The following is a 27,993-nucleotide window of genomic DNA, read 5'->3' on the forward strand; positions in this document are numbered from 1 at the left end:
TCGCAATCAACCTGGCTTTGGGCAGGAGATTGCCCCCTTCACCACTGTGATGTGACACTGCCCAGGCATGGGTGACGGGATGTGACGATACCTGAACCACAACGAAACCACTCTCTCCCAGGAACAGGCCATTTAGACTGGCTCAGGCTCCCAGGAGGAAAACAGGTAACACGGTGTTTGATGCATTTTGTAAAGGTGTGGGCAGGGTTAGGGGAAATTGGCTGGGGAGGGGGAGGCATTGAGAAAAATGGGCAAGAAAGCAAAGCGAACTTTAAACTGCAGCCACGGAAGAGCAAAGTGGGGTTGTTTCTGGACTCCAGCCAAGCTAAGCCCCTGCCACCCCACAGCCAGCCAGAGAGCTCGCCAGCCCCAGGCCAACAAACAACGCCCTCCCTGCCTCCCATCCTCCCGGCCGCCAGTCCCTTGCCTGCTGGCTGGTCCCAACCAGCGGCCAGCCCAGGGGCCTGGCTGATGCAGTTTATAAAACCCAGCCTCCTAGGCCATGGAGCAGATGGAGAAGGCGGGACCGTGGATCTGGGGAGGCAGAGAATCCCCAGCTCTCCGGAGAGTCCACAGTGGCTAAATCAGAAACTTGGGGACAGAAGCGGCAGAGGGTAACAGATAAGGGACCCTGGCGGCTCCTCCCCCTCTCACCTGTAATCCCTTCCCGAGGCCCAGATGGTTCTGTCTGAGCACGGAGAGTCTGAGATTCTAATACGTTTGTTTTGCTTCAGCTGCCTCCGGTCATGTTCTTGTTTAGTACAGCCAAAGAATATTTACTTAACAATATGGAAGAATGAAAAAAATATTTAGGGAACATGTATAGGTATCGAGATAAAGTGACACCAGTTCACACCAATGTAGCAGTGGCACAAGAGAAGAGAACACTAAATAGAAAGGTTGGCACTGAAACGAACCTGCCACGAGCATGCATCTACAGGACAGAGAAAGCGTGTCTTTGTCCGCTCGGGCTGCTGAACAATTACCACAGACTGGGAGCCTCGGACAGCAAACATTTCTCTCTCACTGTTCTGAAGCCTGGGAAGCCCAAGATCAAGGCAGCGACCTAGCTCCTGGGGAGAAGCTGCTTCCTGGTTGGTTGGCGGATGGCACTCACATGGAGAGAGCAGAGAGAGAAGTTACACTCTCAGGTCTTCTATAGAAAGGCACGGACCCCACCATGAGAACTCCACTCTAAGGGCTTGATCTCCTCCCAAATGTCACATCTCCAAATACCGTCACATCAGGGATTAGGGGTTCAACATAAGAATTTGGGAGGACACAAATTCAGTCCAGTGCTAATAGTATCCAACAGTGTGGAGAAAACTGGGGTGTGTGGAGGGAAAACTAGATTCTCCCTCATCTCACAGATACACTGAAAATAATCCAAAATGGATTACAACAGCAACTTTCAAGTGTCTTACCCACAAAACACATTTTATGTTGCAACCTAACATATACACCCCTCTAAAACAACCACTCTCGTCCACATGTAACACGCTGGTATGTTTTACAGTAAATATTTTTTCTACTTTGAAAAATGGTGGTTGCAGCCAACTTTATTTCACATGGACTGATAAATCACAACCAGTTACTAGAAAGGTAAATGTGGGAGAAAAAAAGATAAAGATATAAAAGAACCAAAACAAAATACAAAGAATATCTTCCTAGGGGAAAGGTTTTTTAAGCTTAAAAATACAAAAACTATAAAGGAAAATAGTATCAAACAAAAATGAAAAGGCAAATTGGCAGAAATATTTATGGCATGTCTGGCAATGGATGAATATCTTTAATAAATAAAAACGCTTTTATAGATAAATAAGACAATCCTTTTAAGCAAAGACAAGGACCTGAACTTTCAATACTCTAAAGAAATAAATATTCTAAAGAAAAATCAATACCTTTCCAGAAAAGGATTTAGCAAATTTCTTGTCTGAAGAGAATATTCATGTATTTTATTAACTAACGCTACTCCTAAGAATACTTCAGAAGGAAACATTTAAAAAGAAATAGAACGTGGGTAAATGTTCACTGTAGCATTACTTACAACAAATTTAGTTAAAAAGTAGAACATGATGGAATACTAAAAACCACAGATAGCGTTATTTCAAATGGTAATTAATGGTATTAATGTGACAAAGGAAAAAATGAACAGATGCCAGGATTCCAATTTCATAAGAAAAATGTGTGTGCACTCATGCAAAGAGAAAAAAATTTAAAGCAGATACTCCAAAACAGTATAAACGGTTATCTGTTAATATAATTTTATTTTCCTTCTTTATGCTTTTCAGCATTTTCCAAAATTTACTCATTGGATGCCATTGCTTTTAAAACAATAGAGTTTAAACATACATTAAAGAAAGGGGGTGGGGGGTGCCTGGGTAGCTCAGTCCATTAAGTGACTCTTAATCTCAGCTCAGGTCATGATCTCATGGCTCCTGAGACAAAGCCCTGTGCACTGACAGTGTAAGCCTGCTTGGGATTCTCTCTCCCTCTGCCCCTCTCTCCTACTCGTGCTCTCTCTCTCTCCCTTTCTCTCTCAAAAACAAAAACAAAAAAAAATCAGTTAAAATCGTCCATTTTATGTATATTTTACCACAGTTTAAAAGGGGAGGCCGACTTTGCTAGGTTGAAAGTACTTAACAAGGTCAAAGTTTGGCTGAAAATAGCAAGTTTATTTCTTAGGTGTACCGGCATGGTGATGGTACCCATGGTCAGGAAGGAGGAAGCTGTCCACTGAATTATTAGAACGTACCCTAACCAGCTGTCCTCAGTGGGTGCCTGAGGAGACCCAGCACACCTGCATTCCAACCAAAGTGACTGTCCCATTAAAAGCAGCATCAGTATGAAGTGAGAGGGTCCAGGGCAACGTGTAGGAAAGCCTAGAATTCCAACCCCTTCACAATGCAGACCACGCACTGCCCGTAACAGCAACTAATAAGACCATCCAATTCATCTCTTATTCAATTCCACACTCCGGTTCAAAGACAATCCTCCAATTATAAAGCCAGTTTCCTCTGTGGCTTTCCTGTGCAGAAAGATGGGTCTCCACCAAACACGAACACTCTGCTCCACTTGAGAGATCTACTTCTCACTGTAAATACACCATTTAAATACCAAGTTTTTTAGAAGCCTTGCTAATTATTTCACTACATGAAATTGCATCACCTTTAAGGACAAAGACAATCAGTTTCTGAACGTGCGAAGCTTTGGCCCCGTTTTGCAACATCATGACCACACAGGGCCAGCTAAGGCCCCTAGCGAGCTGCCAAGTGGCCTCAGTCTGGTGACTGGCAACTATGCCCCATCTCCTCTTTCTAACTGGAAAAACACAGACTACAGTGTGGCCCAGGGTCTAACGAAAGAAATGCTTTCATACCTACTTACTTCCACCAGGAAATCCTTTCACTTCGGCAGCCAGTTAAGTATAGTTATTTCCTCCCCCTTCGAGCTATCATTACCTACAAAGAATATGCCAGGCAACTTGTAAAGTGATTTTCAACTTTGGGGTTTTTCATGTGACATTCCTCACGTGCAGTTATAATTGCCTTGTTCTTTTCAGAACTACCTTCCTATTAAAAACTAGCCACAAAGCGCCGCCAAGGACACTCTGATTTTCTCACAGCAAGTCAGCCAGCACTGCACAAAGAGAAAACACCATCTATCCTGCACTTCTGCCCGACTGTGCCTGCTAATCTGTCTACACGGCTACAGACTCTCGTCCTGCATTTTCTGATCCGGTATACAAACTGGACACATAGTGGGTCAGCACAAGGGACAGTGCTGAGGTACCATAAAGTGAAGACCACAACATTATATTTAAAAAGCAAAATTGGGGGGGGAGGGCCTGGGTGCCTCAGTCAGCCAGCTCAGGTCATGATCTCACGCTTTGTGGGTTCCAGCCCCATGTCAGGTTCTGTACTGACAGCTCAGAGCCTGAAGCCTGCTTTGGACTGTGTCTCCCTCTCTCTCTGCCTCTCCCCTGCTCACACCCTGTCTCTTTCAAAAGTAAACATTAAAAATTTTCCATTTGTTTTAAATAAATAAAATTTGAGGGGTGCCTGGGTAGCTCAGTTGGTTAAGCATCCAACTCTTGATTTCAGCGCAGATCATGATCTCACAATTTATGAGTTTGAGACAACCCCCATCCCGCCCCCACCACCTTGGGGAATCTGTCCTGACAGCATGGAGCCTGCTTGGAATTCTTTCTCCTTCTCTCTGCACTCACCTCCCTCACACTCTCTCAAAATAATCAAACTTAAAAAATATGTATTTCTTTCATTCAAAAAAAATTGTACACCTGAGTTGCTTTCAAAGGGCTCAACAAATGATTACATGAAGGGCATCATAAAAAGCACTGTGGCCTGGGAGGACACACCAGTAGTATCACCTACGGTTGAAAGAACTCACAGCTGAAGGCTGTCATGAATTCAGATTTCCAAAGAATTAAGAGTAAATGAACAACAATCCCTCCTACTCCATGGTCATGCTTTCTTGGATGTGTCCCTCAAGGGTTCTCTTCTCTTACTCCAATGCTGAAGCCCCAGGCATGGGTGTTGCTTCCGATGCACAATCGCTCTATGGGAAGTTCATCCAGCCTAGGGGCTTAACTGTCACATACATGTCAATACCAAACCTCCGCTTCCAGCTCACCTTTCCCCAAGTCAACTGGGCATGTATTTGTATTCCTTTTTTTTTTTTTTTTTAAAGATTACTAATTACAGAGACAGAGAGAAACAGAGCATGACTGGGGGAGGGGCAGAGAGGGAATCACAGAATCCGAAGCAGGCTCCAGGCTCTGAGCTGTCAACACAGAGCCCCATGCGGGGCTCAAACCCACCATCCGCGAGATCACTACCTGAGCCGAAGTCGGACGCTTAACATTCGTAATGATGTATCTAGAACTCAACATGTCCAAAACTCAATTCCTGATTCACTTTTCTAAACTTGCTTCCACCCAGAGCATCATCCAGATGCTCTAGCAAAAATCACTTGGGAGTCTTCCATGACTTGTCCTCTCTCATACTTCACGGGAAATCCAATTAGCTCTAATTTTACAACAATTCCAAGAATCAGCCAAACTCCATGACTATCACTGTGGTCTAAATCGCCATCACCTCTTAGTTGGATTACTGCCAAAGGATCCTCTGGGCTTCTGCCTATTAGGATACAGTCCTTCAACTTCCCAACATAGCATCAGAGTGATACAAAATTCTCAACATGGAAGCCAGAGGCACTCCTCTGCTCAAACACTGCAACTGTTTCCGTGAGAGCATAACCAGTTGCAACAATGGCCTGCAAGACCCTATGCAACCTGACTGCTCATTGCCTCTGCTAACCCTCCTGACTTCGCCCTTTCTGTTTGTCTCATTGACCATCTTGCTACAACACAATCACAGGCAGGTGCTGGCCACAGGGCTTTTGATCAGGCAGTTTCCTCACCTACAACACTCTTCCCCAGATACTCACGTGCGAACTCCCTTACACCTCCTAGTCTGTTCAAACCTCACTTGCTCAACAAATCCTACCCCAATTGTGTATTTAATTCTGCCACCTACACTTTCCCATCCCAAGTCCTTCCAATAAGTTACCATCTAACATACTACACAGAATTTACTTGCTCTTATACATTGTTTTTTTGCCTGTCTCTGGTAGGTCAGCTTCTCAGGACAGAATTCAGTGATGTATACCAAGCAACTGCATAATCTCTGGCACAGAGTAGGCACAATCAATAAATATTTGTCAAATGAATGTACAATGCTGAGTTAATTTCCATAGGGAACAGCCTTACATCAATCAATATACCCAGTGTTCCTACTACAGATCACATTTCTGATCCCCACCACACTTAAAACTTCAAAAGTTCCAAACCTAAAAGCTTGACACCTACTTCTGTCGAAACATATGCTGATTATTCATCTATACTCAAAGAATTTTTTACAAATTACAAATTAGTGAAACCACTACCCATTTAGTATTCTTGCAAATCACATTTAAACCAAAATCTGAGGGCTCAGTAAACTGACTCAACTGACTTTGCATTTTACCCCCAACACCTACTCACCATCAGGTACAATAGCAAGAGATTTCCATGCCACATTAACAGATGAATACAGACCCAAAAACATGTATAATCTAGGCCTAATCAATGAATTATTTGGCTTTTCTTTGTGAGCTCCAAACACTACTGGAAACAATCAGCCTAATCCAGATGGTAAGACATTTCTCCAACACACCTTAATTTATGTGGAACCATTTAAACATCAAAATCATGAAACACACACACACAGGGGAAAACTCTCTGGATTAACAGAGCAGTAACACAACCAAATACAATGTGTTAATCCTTGATCACGAATGTAGGGTTAATTTTTCAAAATAAAAGTCTGGGAGGAAAAATTAATCTCCGAAAAGAGATACACACAAAACACTGTTTGCCGGGATTAGGAGTGGAATGACATGGTGAAAAATACCCTGAGACTAGAAAGGTCTTTGAAACAAGCCTAATTAAGCCCCAGATTTGTCTAACCCAAAAAATAGTAAGCAATCACTACACACTGTGGTCCTTTACTTCTTTCAGGAGTCAGAGGCAGGGAAACCACGGNAAGTTCCTGGTTCTTTCACTTTGTTACAAATAATAGATGTCCCAACAAAGCCTGAGAGAGTTGACCTATTAATGCTAGTGAAGGAGGATCACCTTCTTGAAACCTTCACAGAAGCCCAAACGGGTGGCTCTGTTCCTCTACATATACCACAAGACAAGCACTGGGTAAAGATGAATATTTATTCACTTTACAAAGAGAATGGTATTAAATTGCCATAAACAGTTCCATTTATAGACAAATATAACTGTACATCACACCAGTAGCTAGCTCAAACGTGCTTCCCAAGGTGCCTCACGGCTCCAGCGCCATTTAGTTGAGCACAGAAATCTCTGTTCCGCCACTGATGTTAAGAAGTCCCTCAGAGATCATGGTTTTGTGTTTTACATATTCACAGGTGGTAAAAATAAACCCATCTCCCCCGGCCCTCCCTCAGAGTTGCGTTTCCATCTGCATGTTCCCTAGAGAGCACTAAACAAATACTGGCTCATTCTTTAAAAAAAAAAAAAAAATGTACTGATAATTTGAAAAGGCTTCTGTTGCACACCAAAATACTTATTTATACATACATAAAAAAATCTTGAGTCAGATTTATTGTTTTAAAGGTAAACAGATACCCTAACACTGCCAAGAGTGGGTAATGAAAAGGAAGGAAAACATTAAATTACTGAATTATAAAAATATTTTCTTTGGAAAAAAATTCCAACAAGGTTATCATTAATATCTAAAACCAAAGAGAAAAAAATAAACAATTGTTCTTTGATCCATTAGTAATTTAAATAAAAGTGAAAACCTCTTCAAAAGCAGCTATAACTGAATTTCTTAAAAAGTTGCAGGTAATGGGTACTTCTAGATCTATACACTGATGATTCTTTACAGGCAACTTGCAGTCAAGAAAAATCCTTAATATGGCTAATTCTTTAGTTTTTAATTACCATAATTTTTTGTGTGTTTTAAAAAAATATTCCACATGACAGCTTAAAAAATAAATGGCTGTTTAGGGGAAGCACTCCAAATACTCAACCTGACTCAAATCAGATCACCACCATTCAAAGACAAGCTAGGGAAACTGGTATTTAATTTTTAAAATCACAACCGTTTTTACTATGAATCTTTAGTTATCCCTTCATATTTTATGAAAATGTACCAAATTAAAAATTGTTTTCACTAGTGCTGCTTCGTGTCTGGATTTGACGAGAGATACCGACCTGAGATAAGAGCTGACCCCTTCACAGAAGTCCAGTTCTTGAAACCCGACGTGGGAAAGGTCTTCATCTTCACTCCTGTCAATTCTTGGTATAACCAACCATACTAGGATATTATATTATAAAAATATACCATATATTGGACACTCATGTCAGTACATTGCAGAAAATGTGTCTATTTACTGTGTAAAGTTTATTAACATTTGAATGAAACACTCTTATTTACACAGCTAAGTCTGGGGTGCTCAGGACAGCGAGACGGCATGGGAACCACCAGGAGGAATTTGGAAATGTGCAACGGTCCTTGGCACCTGTCCCAGAGACAACCCTCCCAGGAGAACTCGGCAGCACTGGGTAAAGGTGAGCCAGAGGTTATATAGTTCCATTGGCTTCTTTTCCAGCTTCATTCTTCTTCACTTTCATTTTCAGGATCTAAATCAGAATCTCCATTTAATTCCTTCTCACTTGCCACATCTCTGTCCTCACCATTTTCCTCGTCTTTTTCTTCAGCATCTTCCTCTTCCTCTTCATTCTCTTCATCAATATCCTCATCTTTTTCACTTTCTTTATCTTCCTCATCTTCATCCCAGTTATCCTGGCAGAAATACATGAAGGGAAGATTCATTAAGTCCTTGTTTTTACAGAACACACGGATATAAAAGCAGATTTATGTAACAGGAAACAAATCACTCACATCAGAATCCTTCTCTGCTATTTCATCATCTGATTCCTCTTCAGAAGATTCTGCAAGGGGGAGAAAACCCAGCTTTAAATTTATATCAACAAGCAGGGGGCAGAGCCCTAAAAACTAAACAGTCAGATTCCTGAGTTTACTTTTAGAAATATATTCAGCTATGATCCATCTAAGAAGTAATATTAAAGTAATATTCTTATTTGGGTAAAAGTACATTTACGGTTTTATTCCACCGACATCTAACTGAATAGGACAAAGTACCAAAACCTTAACAAAATCCATCCTTAAAAACTTAAGCCAAGGATGCGGAGGAAAGGGAACCCTCATGCGCTATCAGTAGACATGCAAACTGGTGCAGGCATTACTGAAAACAGGACGGAGACTCTCCAAGAAATTAAAAATAAAACTACCAGATGACCCATCAATTCTGCTGCTGGGTAGATGTTGAAGGAGACAAAATCTGGATCTCAAAGAAATACCTGCACCCCCATGTTCACTGTAGCATTATTTACAACAGCCACAACATGGAAACAACTTAAGAGTCCACTGATGGACTGGATGGACGGTTAAAGAAAATGTGGTACATTCAGCCACTGAACTCCGCTATTAAATATCATTCAGCTACTTAAAAAAGGAAATCATCCTATTTATGACAACATGGATGGACTCAGGGCACAGTGCTAGGTGCAGTAAGTCTGATAGAAAAAGATAAATACTGTATGATCTCACTTATGTGTGCGATCTAAACAACACCAAACTTACAGATACAGAGAAGAGACTGGTGGTTGCCAGATGTGGGGAATGGAGGGTGGGAGAAATGAGTGAAAATCAAAAGGTAAAAACGTCCAGTTATAAGGAAGTCCTGTGGATATAATGTACAGCACGGTGACCACAGTTAACAATACCGTATGTGATATTTGAAAGCTGCTAAGATTAAAAAAAAAAAGTTCTCATCATTGGGGGGAGAAATACAATGATGTGTGGTGATGGATGTTAATTAAACGTATTATGGTGATCATGTTGCAATATATACACATATCAAATCATTATGCACACCTAAAAAAATACAATGTCATGGGTAAACTGTATCTCAATAAAACTTGGAAAAATGCAGATAAAGCCTAATTAATTAATCATTTAATTCGGGTATGCTTTTATGTCCTTCAATTATGTTTTATAATTTTCTCTATAAAGGTGNCAGGTGCCCCTATAAAGGTTTCATTTTTTAGATATACTTCTAGGTACTTCGTAATTTTGAATGCTGCTGTGAATGAGATCTTTTTTCCAATAAATTTTCTAACTAAGACAGATATTAGTAGATATACAATCCATTACTGAAACATTACAATGCTACTGATTCTGATTCCTTTTTGCTGATCTTAGAATCCAGTAAACTTGCTTACTTCCTTACCTCATTCATGATGGTAAAACTGTAGATTCTGCTGCATTTTCTAAGCTATGATGGTTAACAACTGCCAAGTCCAATGTTCTAAAATTCACTTCTTTCATACAGTACTAAGCAGGATATCCAGAAGCAATAAAAAGTACATTATTGTCCAGTTCCTGACTTTATGGGAATACTTCTAAACTCTGTCTGGAGACAGATTAAGGGAATGCCTTTAAATTTGTAAGTTGCTTAGATTATCAGTAATGACATAAAAACTAAATTTTATGGAATTCTTTTTCTAGATCTATTCATATATACTGTTCTGTTAATCAGTTAATGTGGTAACTACATTAAATCCTTGATGCTAAAGTGTCTTATAATCTTTAAATAAATTCTACTTGGAATGACATATTATTTTGGTTAAGCACTTTGCTTAACCAATCAATGTGGTACTCAGGATATTTGAAGATGGTCTAAAATGTTGTTTTCTTAACTATCCTTATCTGGTTTTGGCTCATAAAATGCCAAAATTGTTTATATATAACGAAAATGACTTGCTCCTCTAAAGACTGACTAAAGTTACCTATAAACACTCAGCCTGGCATCTTTGAACAAAGTCTTTGGTTAAATCAATTTTAGGACCATTGGCTTATTCAAGCTTTCTAGTTCTTATTTTAAAGTCAATTTTGATCATTAATGTTTCCTAAGAAATTACCTACTATCATCTAGGGTCACAATGTGCTGGCCTAAAGTTTGTTCACAGTGTTCTCCTTCTGTTCGTCTCTTCCATACCTACTGCCCTTTTTTTTTGTTACTCTATTTGTGTTTTCTCTTTTCTTATTTGATAGTATTTTGCCACAGAAGATGTGCCAAACATGATCTTATTCACATTCATGTTCTTCAAAATAAGGTAACAAAATTCAATGTTAAAAGATGAATGTTCCAATTCTAAACTCTATACTGCCTCCAAACCTTACCTTCCTCATATACCAATTTTGCCTTTTGTTCAGGAGAAGTCATTCCTTTTGATTTCTCTGAGGCTGTGACCTGAAAGACAATACGGTTTTATTACAAAACAGAGTATAAGATTATTTCAAGTATCACAACCCTCACCACAATCCTCCTTTCTCACAGTGAACTTGCCCTCAACCACTGCAATGGATGACCTTAATATGATACAGGTCAAATACAGAGCAAAAAGCAAATTTGCCAAACACGATAAAGAATTACTCTGTAAAAGTTGAAAAACTGTAAGGTGATCAGAATTTCTTTCTGTGCCTGGAAGTGGGTCATAGCATCACAACCGTCCCAACCATATTAACAACCGAAAAAGGATGGTGAGAACCCCTCCAGGAAAGCTGGAACACACACAACTAGGTTTACTTATGATCAAGTATTTCCAGGGCATTAACATTTATCAATTTCTTGCTAAAACACGGGGCTTTCAATGTCCAGGTAAATGATTCTTATTCTTCTGTATTCCTATCACATCCAAAGTTTAGTACAAAACAATTTGATTTACTCACTTGAGTGATCAGAAGAATAAGCTTTCCATGAAGGTGGGAGAGTTTCTGAAAAGTTTTTACTCTGCTTTCCATTAATTGGTATAGTGTCCCCAGCTGGGGTACCAGATCAGGCAACTGAAAAAGATGATGTCATACCATCATGACAAAGTACAGATAACAAACATACAAATCATGCTCAGACACACCCAAGTATGCAGCCACTGCACCACAAGTATCTGCTTACACATCCAGTGGCAGTGGCTGCTTGGGACACAGCCTAACAACATCTCATTCTGTAGGCCGTCAATGTCCTCATGTCAAAAAACAATGGAATTATTTTAAGTAATGGTACAGGGTCAGAAGAAACTGCAAGGAAATTCAAGAAAAAGCAGGGGGAGAGTGCTGTTCTTTGTGTTGATCACGGGTTTTAGAGAAGATCATGTAAATGAAACGCCAAATAAAAAATATTCCTACCATGTATCTCCGGGCTAAAGAGGGCTTTCCTCTGAAACTTACTCTCTGACTGTATCACATTATCTACCTCTACCATAAGGCCCCAGCAGGCTGAAGGAAGCTCTTCATAGCTTCCAGAGACAAGAGACCAGCACAACAGAGCAAGGAAGTATGAAGCTGACCTTCTGTATTTCAAACATACTCCCTATTAATGAATCCTATGAACCATGCTTAAGGAATTAAATCACAAATTAAAGCAAAGAATCTGTCCCTCCACAGGGACAAAAAATGAACCCACTCTGCCCTTTAATTAGCCTTTACTTGTTCTCCTATCACTGAAAATTTAGCATAAATAAGAGTTTCATTCAAATGTTAAATGGCAAACAGACACAAAAAGAATAAACAAAGTTTAACGTGATCATATTCCAATTACCATCATCTCTTATTTGTCCCCATTCAGAAGGTAAGCTGCAGGAACATGGGTATCAGAGTACCTTGTCCATTACTTAAGCCCCATGACTAGACAGCCCCTCAACTTAGAAGGTAAAGATACTGATAAGGAAGGAAAAGCACTGTTTCCTGCAGTGAGAGAACTCTTGGCCGTCAAGTCCTCTCTATACCATGCTTCTTTGGTCTGTTTTGTCATGACCATGAACATGACACAACTACTACTCCAGCACTTCAACCTGAGGAATTGATTCTGGAAGGAATTTCACTATAAGGCCTCCTAGGGCTCTTTTCACTTTTGAACAAGTAAATGAGGTCACAAAATAAGTGCTGCCCGCTTTACCAGACAGAGTCCCAAGTCTTGATGTTTGTGGGACTCTGTCCCTGCCCATCAGATGCCAATGAGCAACTCCACTCACCACTGCCCTCAACTGCCCTCCCAAGATTCTGCAAGCTGGGAAAACAAACAGTGTACCTCCTCCTCCCCATTCTAGCTTCCTGGTGAACTCTCCCCCGACACAAAGAACAAACCACTGGTTATTCCAATTGTTTCCCCAATTTCAAACTAATGAAGGGAAAAGGAAGGAGCCTGAGACAGAACAAGGGAAAGAGACAAAGTGGAGTCGGATGAAACTGTGTTACGAAAGGAAGAACAGGGGCGCCTGGGTGGTTCAGTCAGTCAAGCATCTCGACTGTGGCTCAGGTCATGGTGTCACAGTTCATGAGTGCTAGCTTCACGCTGGGCTCTGCACTGACAGTTTTGGAGCCTGGGGACTCCTTCGGATTCTGTCTCTCACTGCCCGTCCCCCACTCACACACATTCTCTGACAAAAATAAACATTTTAAAAAATTGTTAAAATTCTTAAAAAAGAAGAGTAAAATTAAGAATTTTCTTCAACTACCCACTGTAACCTTTTAAGAAAACCTAACATATGGTGCTAAATAATAAAATTAAAGAAGAAAGTAAATTGGATAATTTTATTTCTAGCTTAAAATATAACTGATTTGATGATGTGGCAAAGAACGCAATTCATATTATGACATAAAACTGTTTTTTTCTGGTGTTACTTTAAGGTTTTATGTTCCCTCCCTTCTATTTGCGTAGATAATCAAGAACTTACAGCAGCCCCACAAAATGACAGGTGTTAAATATTTAATTTCATTTTTACCACAAGCTGTCTGTTAATGTCCTGGGACAAGGCAGGACATGGGAGACATACAATGAGAGACCACATGCATGTATGAACAATACAGAGAGATACACACAATGTAAAACTAACTTGGCAAAACAGGTCATATACATACAAAAACATCTAAAGGCTAATAAGTTAGTATGTTACTTTTCGCCTTTCTGTATTTTTTCAGAGTTCTCTATAGGTTATATATTATTTTTAAAATCCAGGGCAAGAAAAAGAGGCCAATTTACAAAAGGCAACAACGGTGACATTATTACACCGCACACCTGGGAAAAAATAAAATCTTTAAAAGCAGCAGCTCATGGCTGAAGGGCAGCTGGAGTTGGAGTTAACTCCTCAGTTTATAATCCTTATCAAAGCCAAACGAGAGCTGAAGACTTACTGTGGATAAGTAGGATGCATGGACTGTTAACACACATTTTAGCCACTGAACCATTAAAACAGCACTGAAAAAAAGAAAAAGAAAATCCAAGTAAACAAATATTCACAAATTCAAAATTAAATACAAGTGAGTTGTAATATTAGAAGAACTCAGGTCAAGTGAAGATCCATAAACTGCGTCCTGTGAAAAGGACACTACTGAGCAAACCACTGGCTGTGACGGTCTTCTCATCCCTTCCCAAGTATATCAGAGATCTGTGAAATATACTTACCTCTTGGGAGGGGAGGGAGTTACATGGACCGGAGGGGGACAAAATTCCCTTCCCTCCAAAACAATTCAAGAATAAAGCCCATGCTTTACTTTGTAATTAACTGATAGTAATTATGGGCTCAGTAAACTGGACTCAACTGACTTTGCATTTTACCCCCAACATCTACTCACCATTAGGTACAAATAGCAAGAGATTTCCATGCCACATTAACAGACAAATACAGACCCAAAAACATGTATAAGCTAGGCCTAATCAATGAATTATTTGGCTTTTCTTTGTGAGCTCCAAACACTACTGGAGTCTATGAGGGGGGAAAAAGAACTTAAAAAAGAAAAACTATATACTGCAGCACTGAAAATATTACACTGAAAGCTTAGGATCTTTGACATACCAACTTTCTATTTACATACTTAATCATCAAATTATTAACAAGACAGACCCACAAAATTCAGTCATATAAAATACTTATAATGTTTTAGGTAAGGAGAATTCTACAAATGGCAGTTTTATATATGATTAGGACAAAATCTTAAATAAGACTAATTCATTATATGACCTGATAATAAAACTTAAAAAACCAAACAAGAGTTTTCTAAAAGAAAGCAGAAAGCTAGACTAAAATCTTGGGAATAGAATCCTTCAAGTTAAAGTAAGTAGGAAGAACAATGTCTGACCCCTTTTAGAATCTGGGGCTATGCACTATGTAATTTCATGCTGTCAGAAACTGCTGTTTTTAACAATCACCTTTAAAATATTTATAAAATCAAAGCAATTTAAGTTGCCTAAGTGATCTTACCTATTAGGATGTCCCTGCAATCTTTTTGTAAGCTGAGGGGGGAGAAAAACAGTATTAGCAACAGCACCTCAGAGGCAGCAAATTGGCACCAATTCCCACAATTTATAATATCCAGAAGAACAAAGAAAATATAGAAAAGACTATCAAATATCTCTATTCCTAAATTTCCTAATTCCTCAATGTTCAACAAATATAATCTAGGAATACATTCCCACAGTAAGGGTAACTACCTGATAAAAATCTAGGCTAGGATTTATATAAATGAGTGTTCAGAACAGGTGAATCCAGGGAGAGAAAATAATTTGTGGTTGCCAGAAACTGAGGGTAAGGGAGAATGAGGAGTGGCTAACTGGTACAGGAACTCTGTGTGTGTGTGTGTGTGTGTGTGTGTACTACACAATCTGTGAATATATTAAAAAACACTGAATTGTACACATCAAAGGGATTAATTTTATGGTATATAAATTTTATCTAAACAAAAAATGAATTAGGTAAATCTTGTTTAACGAGATCTTTCATCTACTCTCAATACTCTGCTTCTTTACGTACTGCAAATCCATTTCTCTAAACAGATTCTTGCTTTAATTTATAGTGTAAGGACCGTAAAATGAAAAGAATACTCCGTTACCTCTTGCAACAATGGAATAACAGCATGCAGGGGCATCCTTAATACAGTCCTCTTAATTAGGTTTAAATTCCTAGTCTGAAGTACTTTCTGTGAGAAAATTAAAAAAATATAAAGATAAGCATATTCAGAAGCTAAGGACACTACAGGAAAAACTATCAATAAAAATGACTTTAAAAACCCAACAATAAACTACCAACTGAATTTTGGTGAATGAAGGCTGCTGGAGGGACTTTTTGGAAAACGTCTTGTTAATGTGTATGGCTATCAGGCAAGTATAAGCTTTAGGAATCAGGACATTTGATACATACATTTCTTCTCTACAAACTCTAAACTTCATGAACAAATTTTTATATAATACAAAACACCTCTCTATACATTTAAATACGGATCATGCCACTTTAGAGAAGCTGTTGAACTGTCATTATATAAAATCAGAGTTATATCCACATAAGAGTGAGCAAAACATACTAAAATCACACTTAGAAATCAACAGAACTTTTAAAATTGTCAACTTTTGGTAAGATTTTAAGCCAATCAAAAGATAGGTTCTCTCTAGTTTCTGGCTATTAAAAAATAAAATAGCTATGACCATTTATGTACAAGTCTCCATATGAAGATACTTTTGATTCTCCAGGTAAATACCTAGCAGAATGACTAGGTTTTAAGGTAAATGAATTCTTAACTTTTATGAACTCGCCAAACTGTTTTCCAAAGGAGATGTACCATTTGACACCCCCACCGCCACCACAGGACATTCAAGCTGCACCACACCCTCCCAACACAAGGAACTGTCTTTTCTATCTGAATCCATCTATACTGGGTATGCAGCGTCACCTCACTGTCACTTTAGTCTGCATCTGGGATGACTAATGACACAGAACACCTTTACATGCACTGACCGGCCATTCTTTTGTGAAGTTCTGTTCACACCTTTACCAATGGTTTTTTGTCTTGAGTCTCATTATTCAGGTGTTTGTGTAATCTGGATATGAATCCTGTCTGATATAGGAGCTGCAAACGTTTTTCCCAGGCTGCAGCTTGCCTTCTCCCACTCTCTTAACAGTGTCATTTTAAGAGCAAAAGATTTCAACTTTCACAAAGTCCAAATGACCATTTTCTCCTGTGATGCAGAACACTTGTTGGGATGCCATCTAAAAAGACTTTATCCACAAACGTTTGTATAGATTTTATCCTGTTTTCTTCTAGAAGTTTTGCAGGTATCGATTTCACATTTAACTATTTTGTGTCGACTTTTGTGAAGTAAGAGTTGAGATGCATGTTTTCCCATGTAGATATTTGATTGGTTCAGGACCAATTGCTTGAAAGAGTTTACTTTCTCAGTTAACTCAACTTAGTACCTTTACTGAAAATCAACTGTGTGTGGTCTTTTTCTGGACTCTCTATTTTGGTTCCTTAATTTATTTCACCAATACCAAACGATCTTCATTATTTTAACTTTACCTTGAAATCAAGTAGGCTAAATCCTCCAATTTTACTTGGAGATGTTGCTGAACTTTAATTGGGAATGTACTAAAAACACAGATAAATATGGAAGAAATTCCATATTTTAACAATATTAAACCTTTCAATCCACAAATGTTTAGATATCTATATAATAGATCTTTGTTAATTTCTCTCAATTTTTGTAATTTTCAATGAAGGGGGAGAATCATCTTTTATACATTTATCCTAACTTTTTGGTACTACTACAAATGGCATTTTCAAAAATTACTTAAATAAATTTTTAAAAATCTTAAACTCTCTATCTTCTGTGGGTGCCAATAACTTGGCTTCTTCTCCTAAGCTATAGACTTTTTCTTTTGAATCAAATTTCTACCTTCCTAAAGCCACAAATTTAGTGTCAAGTTTTCTATAGTAGAGAGACACAGGATCCAAAGCAGGCTCCAGGCTCTGAGCTGTCAGCACAGAGCCCGACATGGGGGTTGAAATGACGAACCGTGAGATCATAACCTGAGCCAAAGTTGGCATTTAACCGACTGAGCCACCCAGATGCCCCTCCTTGGTAGGGATTCTTAACCTCACTTTTAGTCATGTGGTGTATCCCTGCCATTACTCACTCCCTCTTTCATTCTTAAAGTCCTCCTACTATATTTCATGTATCCTCATAAGGTCACTTTTGGGAATGGGGAAGATTATTTTTAGGAGAAACAAGTATTTGTTTTTACTTGTCTTGCTTTTTATTTTAAGAGAGAAGTACAGAATATGTGAATGCATCATCTCCCAGGTAATACAGTATGGGAACATCTCTATACTTTTTTAAGGCTTATTTTAAGCCCCCACTACTCACTACAACATTTACAAGTCTTTTACAGCACACAATTTTTCAGGATTCTAGTTTCTAATTACTTCTACTTAAGTAATGCAATAATGCAAAAGTCTTATGTGTACAATACTTCACAATTTAAGAAGTGCTTCCTAAACATCATTTCATTTGTCCCAACAATTCTGTGACACCTAATAAAAGGACACACTGTCACCTTTGAAGTGCCAAAAAGATTCTAACCTGCATCTCTACAAGTTTCTGGATCCAACTACCAGTGTATACAAAATACGATAGAAGAACATGTTAAATGATACCATTTATTAGATTACATAACCCAATAAAATGGAGTTTTGCAGGAGGCAAAATACAGAATGTAAAACCTCCATAGGCAAATAACTCAGCTTCTCTAAAAAAATTAACTGCAAGAGACAGAAGAGGCATCTATCTACCCAATACTGTGTGGACTTCACAGGGATCCTGTTTTGAAGAAAGCAAAAATAAAAGCTAAAGAAGTTTAGGAGACAATCAGAGGTATTTGATGATTTTAAGTAACTACGGTTTACTTTTTTGTGTGTGTTAACGGATTGTGGTTGTTTTTAAAAGGACTTGTTATTGTCAGTTGAAAAGGGATTATTTATGGATAAAATGATGCCTCTAAAAAGATATGCTTCACTATAACGTGGGGAGGCACGTGGGCAGACAGGTGAAACCATCACACAGACTGACTAGTGCTGATCATTTCTGAAACTGAGCAGGGAGGCCTTGGCAGTCCACTGTAATAAATTTTAAACGTTTTGAAATGTTTCTTTAAAAAAAAAAGGTAACTGATTTAGTTATACTACTGAGGAAGGTTTCAAAGCACATTTAAGGAGGCAATAATGAAAAATGTTACACTGTATTTTAAAAACATTGTCAGTTGTTTTCTACAGCTTGTTTTCCACTTAGATTTCTATGTTATATTAAACTAAAAGCCACCTTTCAAATTACATACACTTACAAACTATTTTACAAGTAATTTTAGGTTTTAGGATGTGGTTTCCCCTCTAATTATGCAAAATCACCTTTACAAATATAAGATATTCCCATTTAGATTGAAATATAAATCATAAAGATGCTATTCACAGACTACATATTAAAAGGTATATCAATACTAAGTGGCACAATATTGCTGAGTCACTAAAAACAAATGCACTTAAGAAAATGTAAACTGCTTTAACCTAATTAGGCAGTGATGAAATCCAATTTTTATACTTAAATTTTCTGTACAGACCAATGCTTCATTCTGGAAATTAAGAGGACCTAGTTAAGTCACTTCATACAAGCAGTCACCAACTTACAAACACACAAATAATAAATGCCTCCCTTATATAAATTTCTAGTACTTTTACCTCTAAATACTTCACAAGATAACCCCCAACCCTCTTGAATTTTTCCCCAAAACCTCCTACCCATTGCCAAGGTTCCACCTCACCGCCCCCTCTCACGGCCAGGGGGAAATAAGTTTCTGGAATCCAGAGTAAAAACTCAGGAACGCATTTTCCTACAGAAAAAAATATAAATTGTGATCTAGAATGCTGAGTATTAAAATTCAGCTACACTATGTTTATAAAGGCTTTTGTGAACTAAAGCCTAAGACCTAATAACAATTCAGAACAATATTTCTATGAGAAAATGCATTCCAGGTTCAAAATAATTTAATACAATGCCTTTGTAGGTTGGTGACTGTCTGTATAGTGCCACCAGGTGATATGCATTTGACTAAACTCACAAAGTATTAAATTCAGAACAGCTTTATCACATGACTAGTCAGTCTGAGTGTGCTAGGTCAGTCACTTTCTAAGAAAAATTAACTATCTTAATTCATTTTAAAACTGCTATTAATACTTACATTTAGCATTTCAAAATCATTACTTTCTAAACCCTGTGTGAGAAGAACTGGAAAGCTATTTGTCTGTGGAAGGTCATCCTTCTCTTTCTTTCCATCTATATCCAGTGCTCCCAGGCGCTCTTCAATGCTAATCTGCAGAACAGAAATGACCTATTAATGTTAACCTAGACAAGGCCTAAAGTAGTTTGGTTGAATTACTTTGTTCCCATGTCTGAAAAAGCAAAAGCACTGACTGGTTCACACTGAAAAACATAAATGGGCTCTTACTCATTCCAACAGAATCTTATACCAAGAAGCCAATAATGAAGACGAATGTATTATCTGCAATCCATGCTTCCAGATCCTGGTGATCTGAAAGTGTCCAAGAAGTCATGATTTGAAAATGTAATTCATAAAAACATCGCTCTAAAAAAGACTGAAAAAATACACAGATCTGGCATCTGATTATTAAAGCACAAGAAAAGACCTAGTAGCAAAGGAACTTTCCCTTCTCGAACTATCCCTGATCATCACCCTCAGATCTATAAAAAAGAAACAGGTATTATCAAAAGAAAATTAAAACTAAAGACAACTATGTTGCCAAAACAATTTTTAAAATGTCTTTTCCTATTTTTCTTTTTATTAATTTCAAATGATGATTTATTTTCTAGAGATGCTCTACTACAACTAAGTTTCCCTCATAAAAGAATCTAAAATTTAAGGGTAAATAAACATGATGCAATTTGCTACACAAATATTCAATTGTAGAAAACTGATCTCTTATTTAAACAAGTCTAACAACCATGTTCTGCCAGCCTCTTAGTAACTAAATCAAAATACAAGTGTTCTGACTACCACGGCAAATAGATTTGCTCTGGCAAAGCTTCCTATTGAGGTGATCTTAACATAAAAAAACAAAAGGCAGGAAGAAATTAAAGAAGTGGATCTAGGTCAAGCTAAAAAAGTTGGCACGTTATTTTTAAATACAGATACCATGTTACTAAGGAATAATTTTTATGAACAGCTACTNAACATAACAATCTTTCTCTAATGATAAAACAGTTAAAATTCTAGATCACTTAGGGTGACACATAAAAAGAAACAAGTACATTGTTGAGAGTGCTGCTGTGAACAATGTTCAACAATAGCCAAAACATGGAAAGAACCTAAGTGTCCATCAACTGATGAATGGATCAAGAAGATGTAGTTTATCTATATGATGGAATACTACAAGGCAATGAGAAAGAATGAAATCTGGCCATGTGTAGCAACATGGATGGAACTTGAGAGTGTTATGCTGAGTGAAATAAGTCAGGCAGAGAAGGACAAATACCATATGTTTGCACATATAGATGGATTAGGAGGAACCTAATGGAGGACCATGGGGGAGAAGGGGAAAAAGAGTAGGGGGAGAGGGAGGGAGGCAAACCATGAGAGACTTGAATGCTGAAAACAAACTGAGGACTGATGGGAGTGGGGGAGAGGGGAAGGGGGGTGATGAGCATGGAGGAGGGCACTTGTTGGGATGAGCATTGGGTGTTATATGTAAACCAACTTGACAATATACTATTAAAAAAAAAAAAGTACAGTAACCACAGGAAGGTCTAGGGAGCTGAGAAAAAATGAAGTTTATAAGCACTTGAAGAGGTTATAGTGATGACCACTTTTTTTTTTTTTTTTTATGTTTTTTATTTATTTCTAGGAGAGAGAGAGACAGCGTGAGCAGGGGAGGGTCAGAGAGAGAAGGAGTCACAGACCGAAAGAGGCTCCAGGCTCTGAGCTGGCAGGTGATGACCACTTTTAAAGGCCAATACTCACTAAACTAGCCAGGACTGCTCAGACAGCCAAGAGAAAAGGCATCACTGGAACTCAGCAACATGCGAAACCCAATGGAAATCATCACAGCAAGTCCTGGCTTAAGGTACTGTTATCAATTATGTGACCCAGCTGACTGCTAGCAATGGCCCAAACAGCACCCTCTTTAGTTAGTAAGGGTCTGTCTTCTCCATTAACAGTGGCCAAGTAGAAGTCTCAGGTAGCAATCTGGAATTTTGGAACCTATGCTGCTGGGGATGAGAGAGGGAACTAGCAGCATCCTCAGTTAAGGTGCAGAAGTTTCAAGTCTGGCTCTATCCAATAGATTTGTTAGTCTCATGAGTCATCTTACAGTTCAAACTCAAAAATGGTCACAGTGATTGTATTACCTCATTTTCCCCTAATTTCCTTTTGGTCTCTACTTCCTCGGTTTGTGGAAGAGCAGGCTTGATAGCTGCATGATGCCCAGGTATGCCAGGTACCAGAACTTTTGCTTCAGAATTCATCACTGGTGTTCTCACCTGTTAGAAAGGAACAGCCAGCAGGTGACAAAGGGAATTATGCCTTAGTCCTTGTAAGATTTAGCCCCAATGAGAAAACTAACAGCTTTTAAAAGGTTTTTCTACTGGAAAATCTTAATATAATTAACTTAATATGATAAGAATTACAGATAAATTTTAATGGAATGTTAGTCAAGTTTCTAAATTATAATTTGAAAGTTTATAGTTTTAAAGCTTTCATAGCACAGGAATAAAAACCAGGAAAAACAATTTACAGATTACTTAGAAACAGTGAAGTTGTACATTTTACAACCCCATCTAGTGACCCAGCTTTGCCAGGAACGCTCAGACAGCCAAGAGAAAGGTGTCATCTCTGAAACTCAGCCAGAAGCGAAACCATAGATGGATGTCATCATAGCAGGTCTTGGCTTTTCTTTTCTCATTAAACTGCCAAACATGTATCTACACGCCATGTTATCAAAATAAAGCATCACAATGCTTAAATAAATATGGTATTAAATTCCAGACCCATCATTTTGGGCTTTATATCCTTAAATACAGGATCCCTCCTTTAAATGCTGAAATCAGCAAAGTAAGTTATTGATAAATGTGGTATTTAGTTAATGATCAGACACGGGGTGAGGGGCTAACTCCTGAAGGTTTTTAACTTTTAGTTGTCTATTCACTCATTCATTCAACAAATCAAAAGCACAGGAAAGCTGTACAATCTTGTTACCTAAAACTTAATCCCACAAATTTGTTAAGATCATAAGGAGGATATTAAAGTCTCTAAACATCATATAACAATTCAGTGCACCCAAATCTCTTTTTTCTCAACTTCTAACATGAAATGCACTCACCTTTGTTATAGCCGTCTCTACTTTGGGGGCCCAGCAGTTTGAAATGTCTCTTACTAAACACATGTGAGGCTCTTTGGAACTTAAAGCCTAGGAATATAATTTTAGGGGGAGAGAACGAAGGGGGAAAATGTCAAACAAAGCAACTGGGAATAAGAATAACATGAAAAGCCAATGTCTACCTGTGCATTTTCATAAGAATACAAAAAAGTATAGAAAGCTTCCCCACAAAACTGAGCCACTCAGACTGATGGCAGCAGAGAAAAGTGGGTCAACTGTGAAGATACTAAGCATAATGGGTACTTTCTTCGGTTATGAACTGCTCTAATTTTTCACATGTATAGTTTTAAAATATCAACAGGTTTTTAAACTATAACAGATTTTTAAACATTCCAGTTTGCCACCCTTGTAAAGAATACTCAGGGCTATTTAGGGTCCCCCCCGCTATACTTCCACAAGCAAGTCAAAGACAGCACTGCTGATGAACAAATTGCTCTAAGGTGGATCTCTAACCCTGATATGCCATTACAAGAGAAGGACAATCAAATGCAGCAAAGTACATGTTACCCATAAGGCTTTACGGTTTTATGTAATTCTCTGTGCCCATATAATTAATCAGCATCAGGAAGGACACAGAACAGGAAACAATGGCTGCATCTGCAGAGGATGGTTAGGAGGTCCAGGTACAGCAAGGAGAGTTATTAGGTTTACTGCTTAACACCTTTCTCCTGTTTTTATTAAACCACATCCATGTGTTAAAGTCTTAAAAAGTAATAAAATAAACTCCACAAGAGTTTGCTTGGGCATGTAGTATTCCACTCAGCATCTCCCAGAGGGCCTTACTGTATGAAGTATAAATGCAAGATGAAGAAATCACCTACTGGACACCTTCATAATCACCAAAAGTCTTCAAAGAAACCTTCAAAAGAGTTAAGTATTGTACCACCCATTACATTTCCACTTGGAAAACTCAATGAGTACTGTTACTAAGGGCTCTTCTATTAAGATTTATCTTTTGGGTAATTGGGTAAAATTCATTCATACCTGTGCTGACCAAAATGTTAGCCACTGGAGATGTAGGTCTACTGAGAACTTGAAATGTGGCTCTTCCGAACTGAGGTGTGCTCGTAAGTGAAAATATGTACCAGACACATATTTTCAAAGACACAATACCAAGTAAAGGAAGAAGGGGAATAAAACACCTCAAATAATTTTCATACGAAGGATTAAAATTATCTTGGATATACTAGGTTAAGTAAAACTATATATATATACATATATAACATATAGTTACACATATATAACTATACATATAATAGGACCCAGTGAAAGGTCCTTCAGTTACAGGAAAATACATGACTTCTTTTTAAATATTCAAATAAGCAGACCAATGAATCACTCCAAAATCATTTTTTTTCATGTCCATGTTGATGCTATATTGCTTTACTCCAGAGAAGTATCTACGTACCACTCGCTCAATGGTAGGCTGAAACCAATTGCCATATACAAGCAACAATGACATTTTGTCTGAGCAAAACCCAGCTGCTAGAATAGGAATGGGTTTTGGTGTTGATTTCTTGCCTTTCCCAGGTGTCACTATCTGAATTGTGCAATTTGAAGTCAAAGGCTTTTTGCAGTATCTAGAAATGGGAAAAAAGAAAAAAAACATTAGAAAACTGGAAACAATGTCTCATGTGAATGCTTTGAAGCATCAAGTCAAGAAATGTAATGCTCCTGTGGCCTCCACACTATCACCAGAGCCACCAGGGTCCCCACAGCACTGCTGTTGCTGTCAAGACCTCATCTAGCAACACCTCGCCACCACATCTGCCTGGACACCTGCGTGCCCTTCCATCACGCTGGCAAGCCCCTCAAGGGGCCCCAAGCTCCCAGATGCTCTCTCACCGCCTTGAGCTTCAGCCCCGGAGGACTCTCTGTACATGCCCTGTTCCAATCAGCCCCAGCTCCAGTTCTTTCCAACCCCCAAAAGCCTCACCATGACCTTGTCTGCAAGGCAGTTCCAGGAACAAAATTATCAGTAAAATCTAATCAACAAAATTCCATCATCTAATATAATTGACAAAATTCCATCATGGCTTTCTTTCTCCCGGGGCCTTCCTCACCTTCTTGCTCTAGACTGCCTCATCAGGGCACATCTCCCAGGTTATAGCTGTTTGCTTTCCGTACCCTTTGTGTCAGAAGCCTTGGACAGGAGTTAAGTGTGTCCCCTGCTCTTCACGAACATTAAGATAAGCAGTTTCTCCCTTTTTCCTAAAACCTTGGAAAGTGTTGTTACCAGATACCAGCTACCTACCTCTCCTGCTGTCATCCAATGATTTCTTCAAGATTCTAGTGGCTGTCATTCTGTCTAACACTACTCCTGAGGAATTCCTCTCTTAGCGGTCTCTGTATCCGCCATGGAGGCTGATGATGCTTCTGACACACTGTCCTCCCAGCTCCGTCCCCTCCCACCTCCAACAGCCCTGCCCTTCGCTGTGTCTCGGCCTCTCACTCCTCACACCGCAGACATCTCATTCCCAACAAGTGCACCACACCATCCTTCCAGCTCACGCCTCCTGCTTATCCTGACTCCAAAACCATCTCTATCCAGGATTTCTGGCCTTCTACCCCTCTGTAGTCTATTCTCAACACATCTGACAGAATAACTCAAAGCTCAATGTCTTAAAACACTCGACACTTGATGAGGTCTAACCTCATCAATCTTCTGCATAAAAAGCAATGGCTTACTATTGCCCAAGTCCTCACGGCAGCCCACCATCTCTGGGCCCTTAGTTATATATTCCACATACGTGTATGACTAGATCAATAAAGGTCTCAAGTGTTACACATCAAAATGTTAACAATTACCTCTAGGGAGTAGGACTCAATGCAGGAAGAATTAAGCTTTACAATCTAGTGTCTACACATCCTAAATGTTTTAAAATGTTTTATGCTTTCATAACAATTTCATATTTAAATAAATTCCTACAGTAGGATTGTAAGAATACCACCAACTGACAAAAAGTTGAAACCACCTTGAAGTTTACATGATTGAGTCTCAGACCATGTTTACAGAGCATGGCAAAGGTTGCCAAGCTTTCTATAAAGAGCAGATATTAAATATTTTAGTTTGGGGGGACCACATATGGTAATACTGGATTTAACCCACAGATCATAATTTACTGATCCTTGGTCTATGATTACTACACATGCTAACAGCAACACCCCCACCCCCCCATCCACCAAAACAATAGCATTGCCATGCTTCATTGATCCACATATGCATGGCAAGGGAAATTATTATCAAAGTTAGAAATTAAGGTTTTACCAAGTTCACAAGCAGTTTTCCAACAGAACCCCTTTCTTTTAAAATCTATCACTAGAAGGGTGCCCGGGTGGCTCAGTCAGTTAAGCTCCTAACTTCAGCTCAGGTCATGACCTCAAGGTTTGTGGGTTCGAGCCTCGCATTGGGCCCCATGCAGACAGCTCGAAGCTGGAGCCTGCTTCGGATTGTGTCTCCCTCTCTCTCTGGCCCTCCCTTGCTCATTCTCTGTCTCTCAAAAATAAATAAACATTAAAAAAAAATTTTTTTTTAAATGTACCACTAGAGGGGCACCTAGGTGGCTAAGTTGGCTAAGCCTCCAAGTCTTGATTTCAGCTCAGGTTATGACCTCACAGTTCATGAAATCAAGCCCCACATCAGGCTCTAAGCTCATAGCTTAGAGCCTGCTTGGGATTCTCTCTCCCCTCTGTCCCTGCCCCTCTACCTCTCATGCACACATGCATACTTTCTCTCTCTCAAAATAAATATAAATAAACTTTTAAGAACACAAACAAAATGTACCATTAGAACTGCCAACATTTAATAAGTATGTATCATAAAACTACTTTACTACCACAAATATGAAGAAATGGGACACAACTCCAAAAACTTGAATTCTGACTGGGAATGTATATAATCATATGGATAAAGAATTAATAATGCTTTCAAAACAATCTAACTGAAAAGTAATATAGGGCAAAGAATACTGAGGTAGGAGTAGAAAAGAAAAACAAGTTGGGGAAAGAAAATAAATTTGACTTGAGAAATTTCTTACTTACCCATTTAGTATGTGTTCAAAAAGATGAACTTGACCATCTTTGCAAACAACAGCTAACTTGACAGGCTAAAGGAAAGATTAAACTGATTAATGGAGAAGAGCTTTCATAATATACTTATGAAACTTCAACTGTCCTCCCCACCCCTTTAAATAACCAAAGAAAAAGTTAGAAGACCAAGGCTGCACAACTCTTGTATTTAAAATCCACTACTGTCTTCTAGACAACAACTGGAGTTGTTGTCAAGCATAGAAATAAAAGTTTAAGCCAAAAAGGTAATAAGGAGAATGCAGCCTGGAAGCTATAGGAGCAAAGTCACTACCAAGTACAAAGTCACTGACAAAAGAAACTGGCAGGCCCCCGTGTCAGAGCAGTCAGATCCCTGAAAACAGGGGCGCCTGGGTAGCTCAGTCAGTTAAGCATCCCACTTCAGCTCAGGTCATGATCTTGCAGACTGTGGGTCCAAGCTCCGTATCGGGCTCTGCACTGACAGCTCACAGCCTAGAGCTGCTTCATTCTGTGTCTCCCTCTTTCTCTGCACCTCCCCTTCTCATGCTCTCTCAAAAATAAATAAAAGTTAAAAACTATTAAAAAACAGATCCCTGAAAACACCACTGGGCACGGTCCCCCTGCTCATAAGTGTACACCATAGTGATTTATTTAATGATTACTCTGGACATTCTAAGATTCTTGTTTTATTTTGTTCTTTCATCCCTCACATCCCCTTCTTTCCCAAATCATTAAATCATCAAAACACTAACTTTAAAAATATAATTTGTGAAATCCAAAAACAAATTCTCAAAAATTGAGCCATTTACCTCTTCTTTATTTTCTGACAACGTCAAGTCAATATAGACAGGTTCATCTGTAACTGTAAAAGACATCACTGCATTCTTTTCTTTGTTTTCTGATCGGACCTGCCTAGATAACAAAACCCATGATTAGGTTATAAGAAATTTAATAACAGAAAAAAAGACGAGCACCTAAACGGAGGAACAGTATTAGA

The 27,993-nt window shown here is 38.7% G+C and overlaps 1 protein-coding gene and 2 non-coding genes across 3 annotated transcripts in view; all 3 read right to left on the reverse strand.

Annotated features, from left to right (window-relative positions):
• Nucleotides 1-6,770: 6,770 nt before the first annotated feature.
• The window catches only part of WDR43 (WD repeat domain 43), a 45,881-nt gene continuing 24,658 nt past the window's right edge, over nt 6,771-27,993 (reverse strand). Inside the window, exons 6-18 of the mRNA XM_077774133.1 lie at nt 27,806-27,908; nt 26,991-27,055; nt 24,358-24,529; nt 22,893-22,979; nt 21,922-22,053; nt 19,739-19,870; nt 15,567-15,653; nt 14,939-14,970; nt 13,872-13,935; nt 11,415-11,528; nt 10,866-10,935; nt 8,502-8,551; nt 6,771-8,402 (exon numbers count right to left, since the gene is read on the reverse strand). Coding sequence (XP_077630259.1) covers nt 8,211-8,402; nt 8,502-8,551; nt 10,866-10,935; nt 11,415-11,528; nt 13,872-13,935; nt 14,939-14,970; nt 15,567-15,653; nt 19,739-19,870; nt 21,922-22,053; nt 22,893-22,979; nt 24,358-24,529; nt 26,991-27,055; nt 27,806-27,908 — 1,300 coding nt within the window. The 3' untranslated portion in view covers nt 6,771-8,210. The remainder of the gene's footprint in view (nt 8,403-8,501; nt 8,552-10,865; nt 10,936-11,414; nt 11,529-13,871; nt 13,936-14,938; nt 14,971-15,566; nt 15,654-19,738; nt 19,871-21,921; nt 22,054-22,892; nt 22,980-24,357; nt 24,530-26,990; nt 27,056-27,805; nt 27,909-27,993) is intronic.
• On the reverse strand, nt 21,550-21,625 carry LOC144239983 (small nucleolar RNA SNORD53/SNORD92). Its single transcript, XR_013337535.1, has one exon. It is a non-coding gene; the product is annotated as a small nucleolar RNA SNORD53/SNORD92 (small nucleolar RNA).
• On the reverse strand, nt 22,374-22,453 carry LOC144239984 (small nucleolar RNA SNORD53/SNORD92). Its single transcript, XR_013337536.1, has one exon. It is a non-coding gene; the product is annotated as a small nucleolar RNA SNORD53/SNORD92 (small nucleolar RNA).

This window comes from Crocuta crocuta, unplaced genomic scaffold (assembly GCF_008692635.1).
Source record: "Crocuta crocuta isolate KB4526 unplaced genomic scaffold, BGI_CrCroc_1.0 scaffold246, whole genome shotgun sequence".
NCBI classification, from domain to species: Eukaryota; Metazoa; Chordata; class Mammalia; order Carnivora; family Hyaenidae; genus Crocuta; species Crocuta crocuta.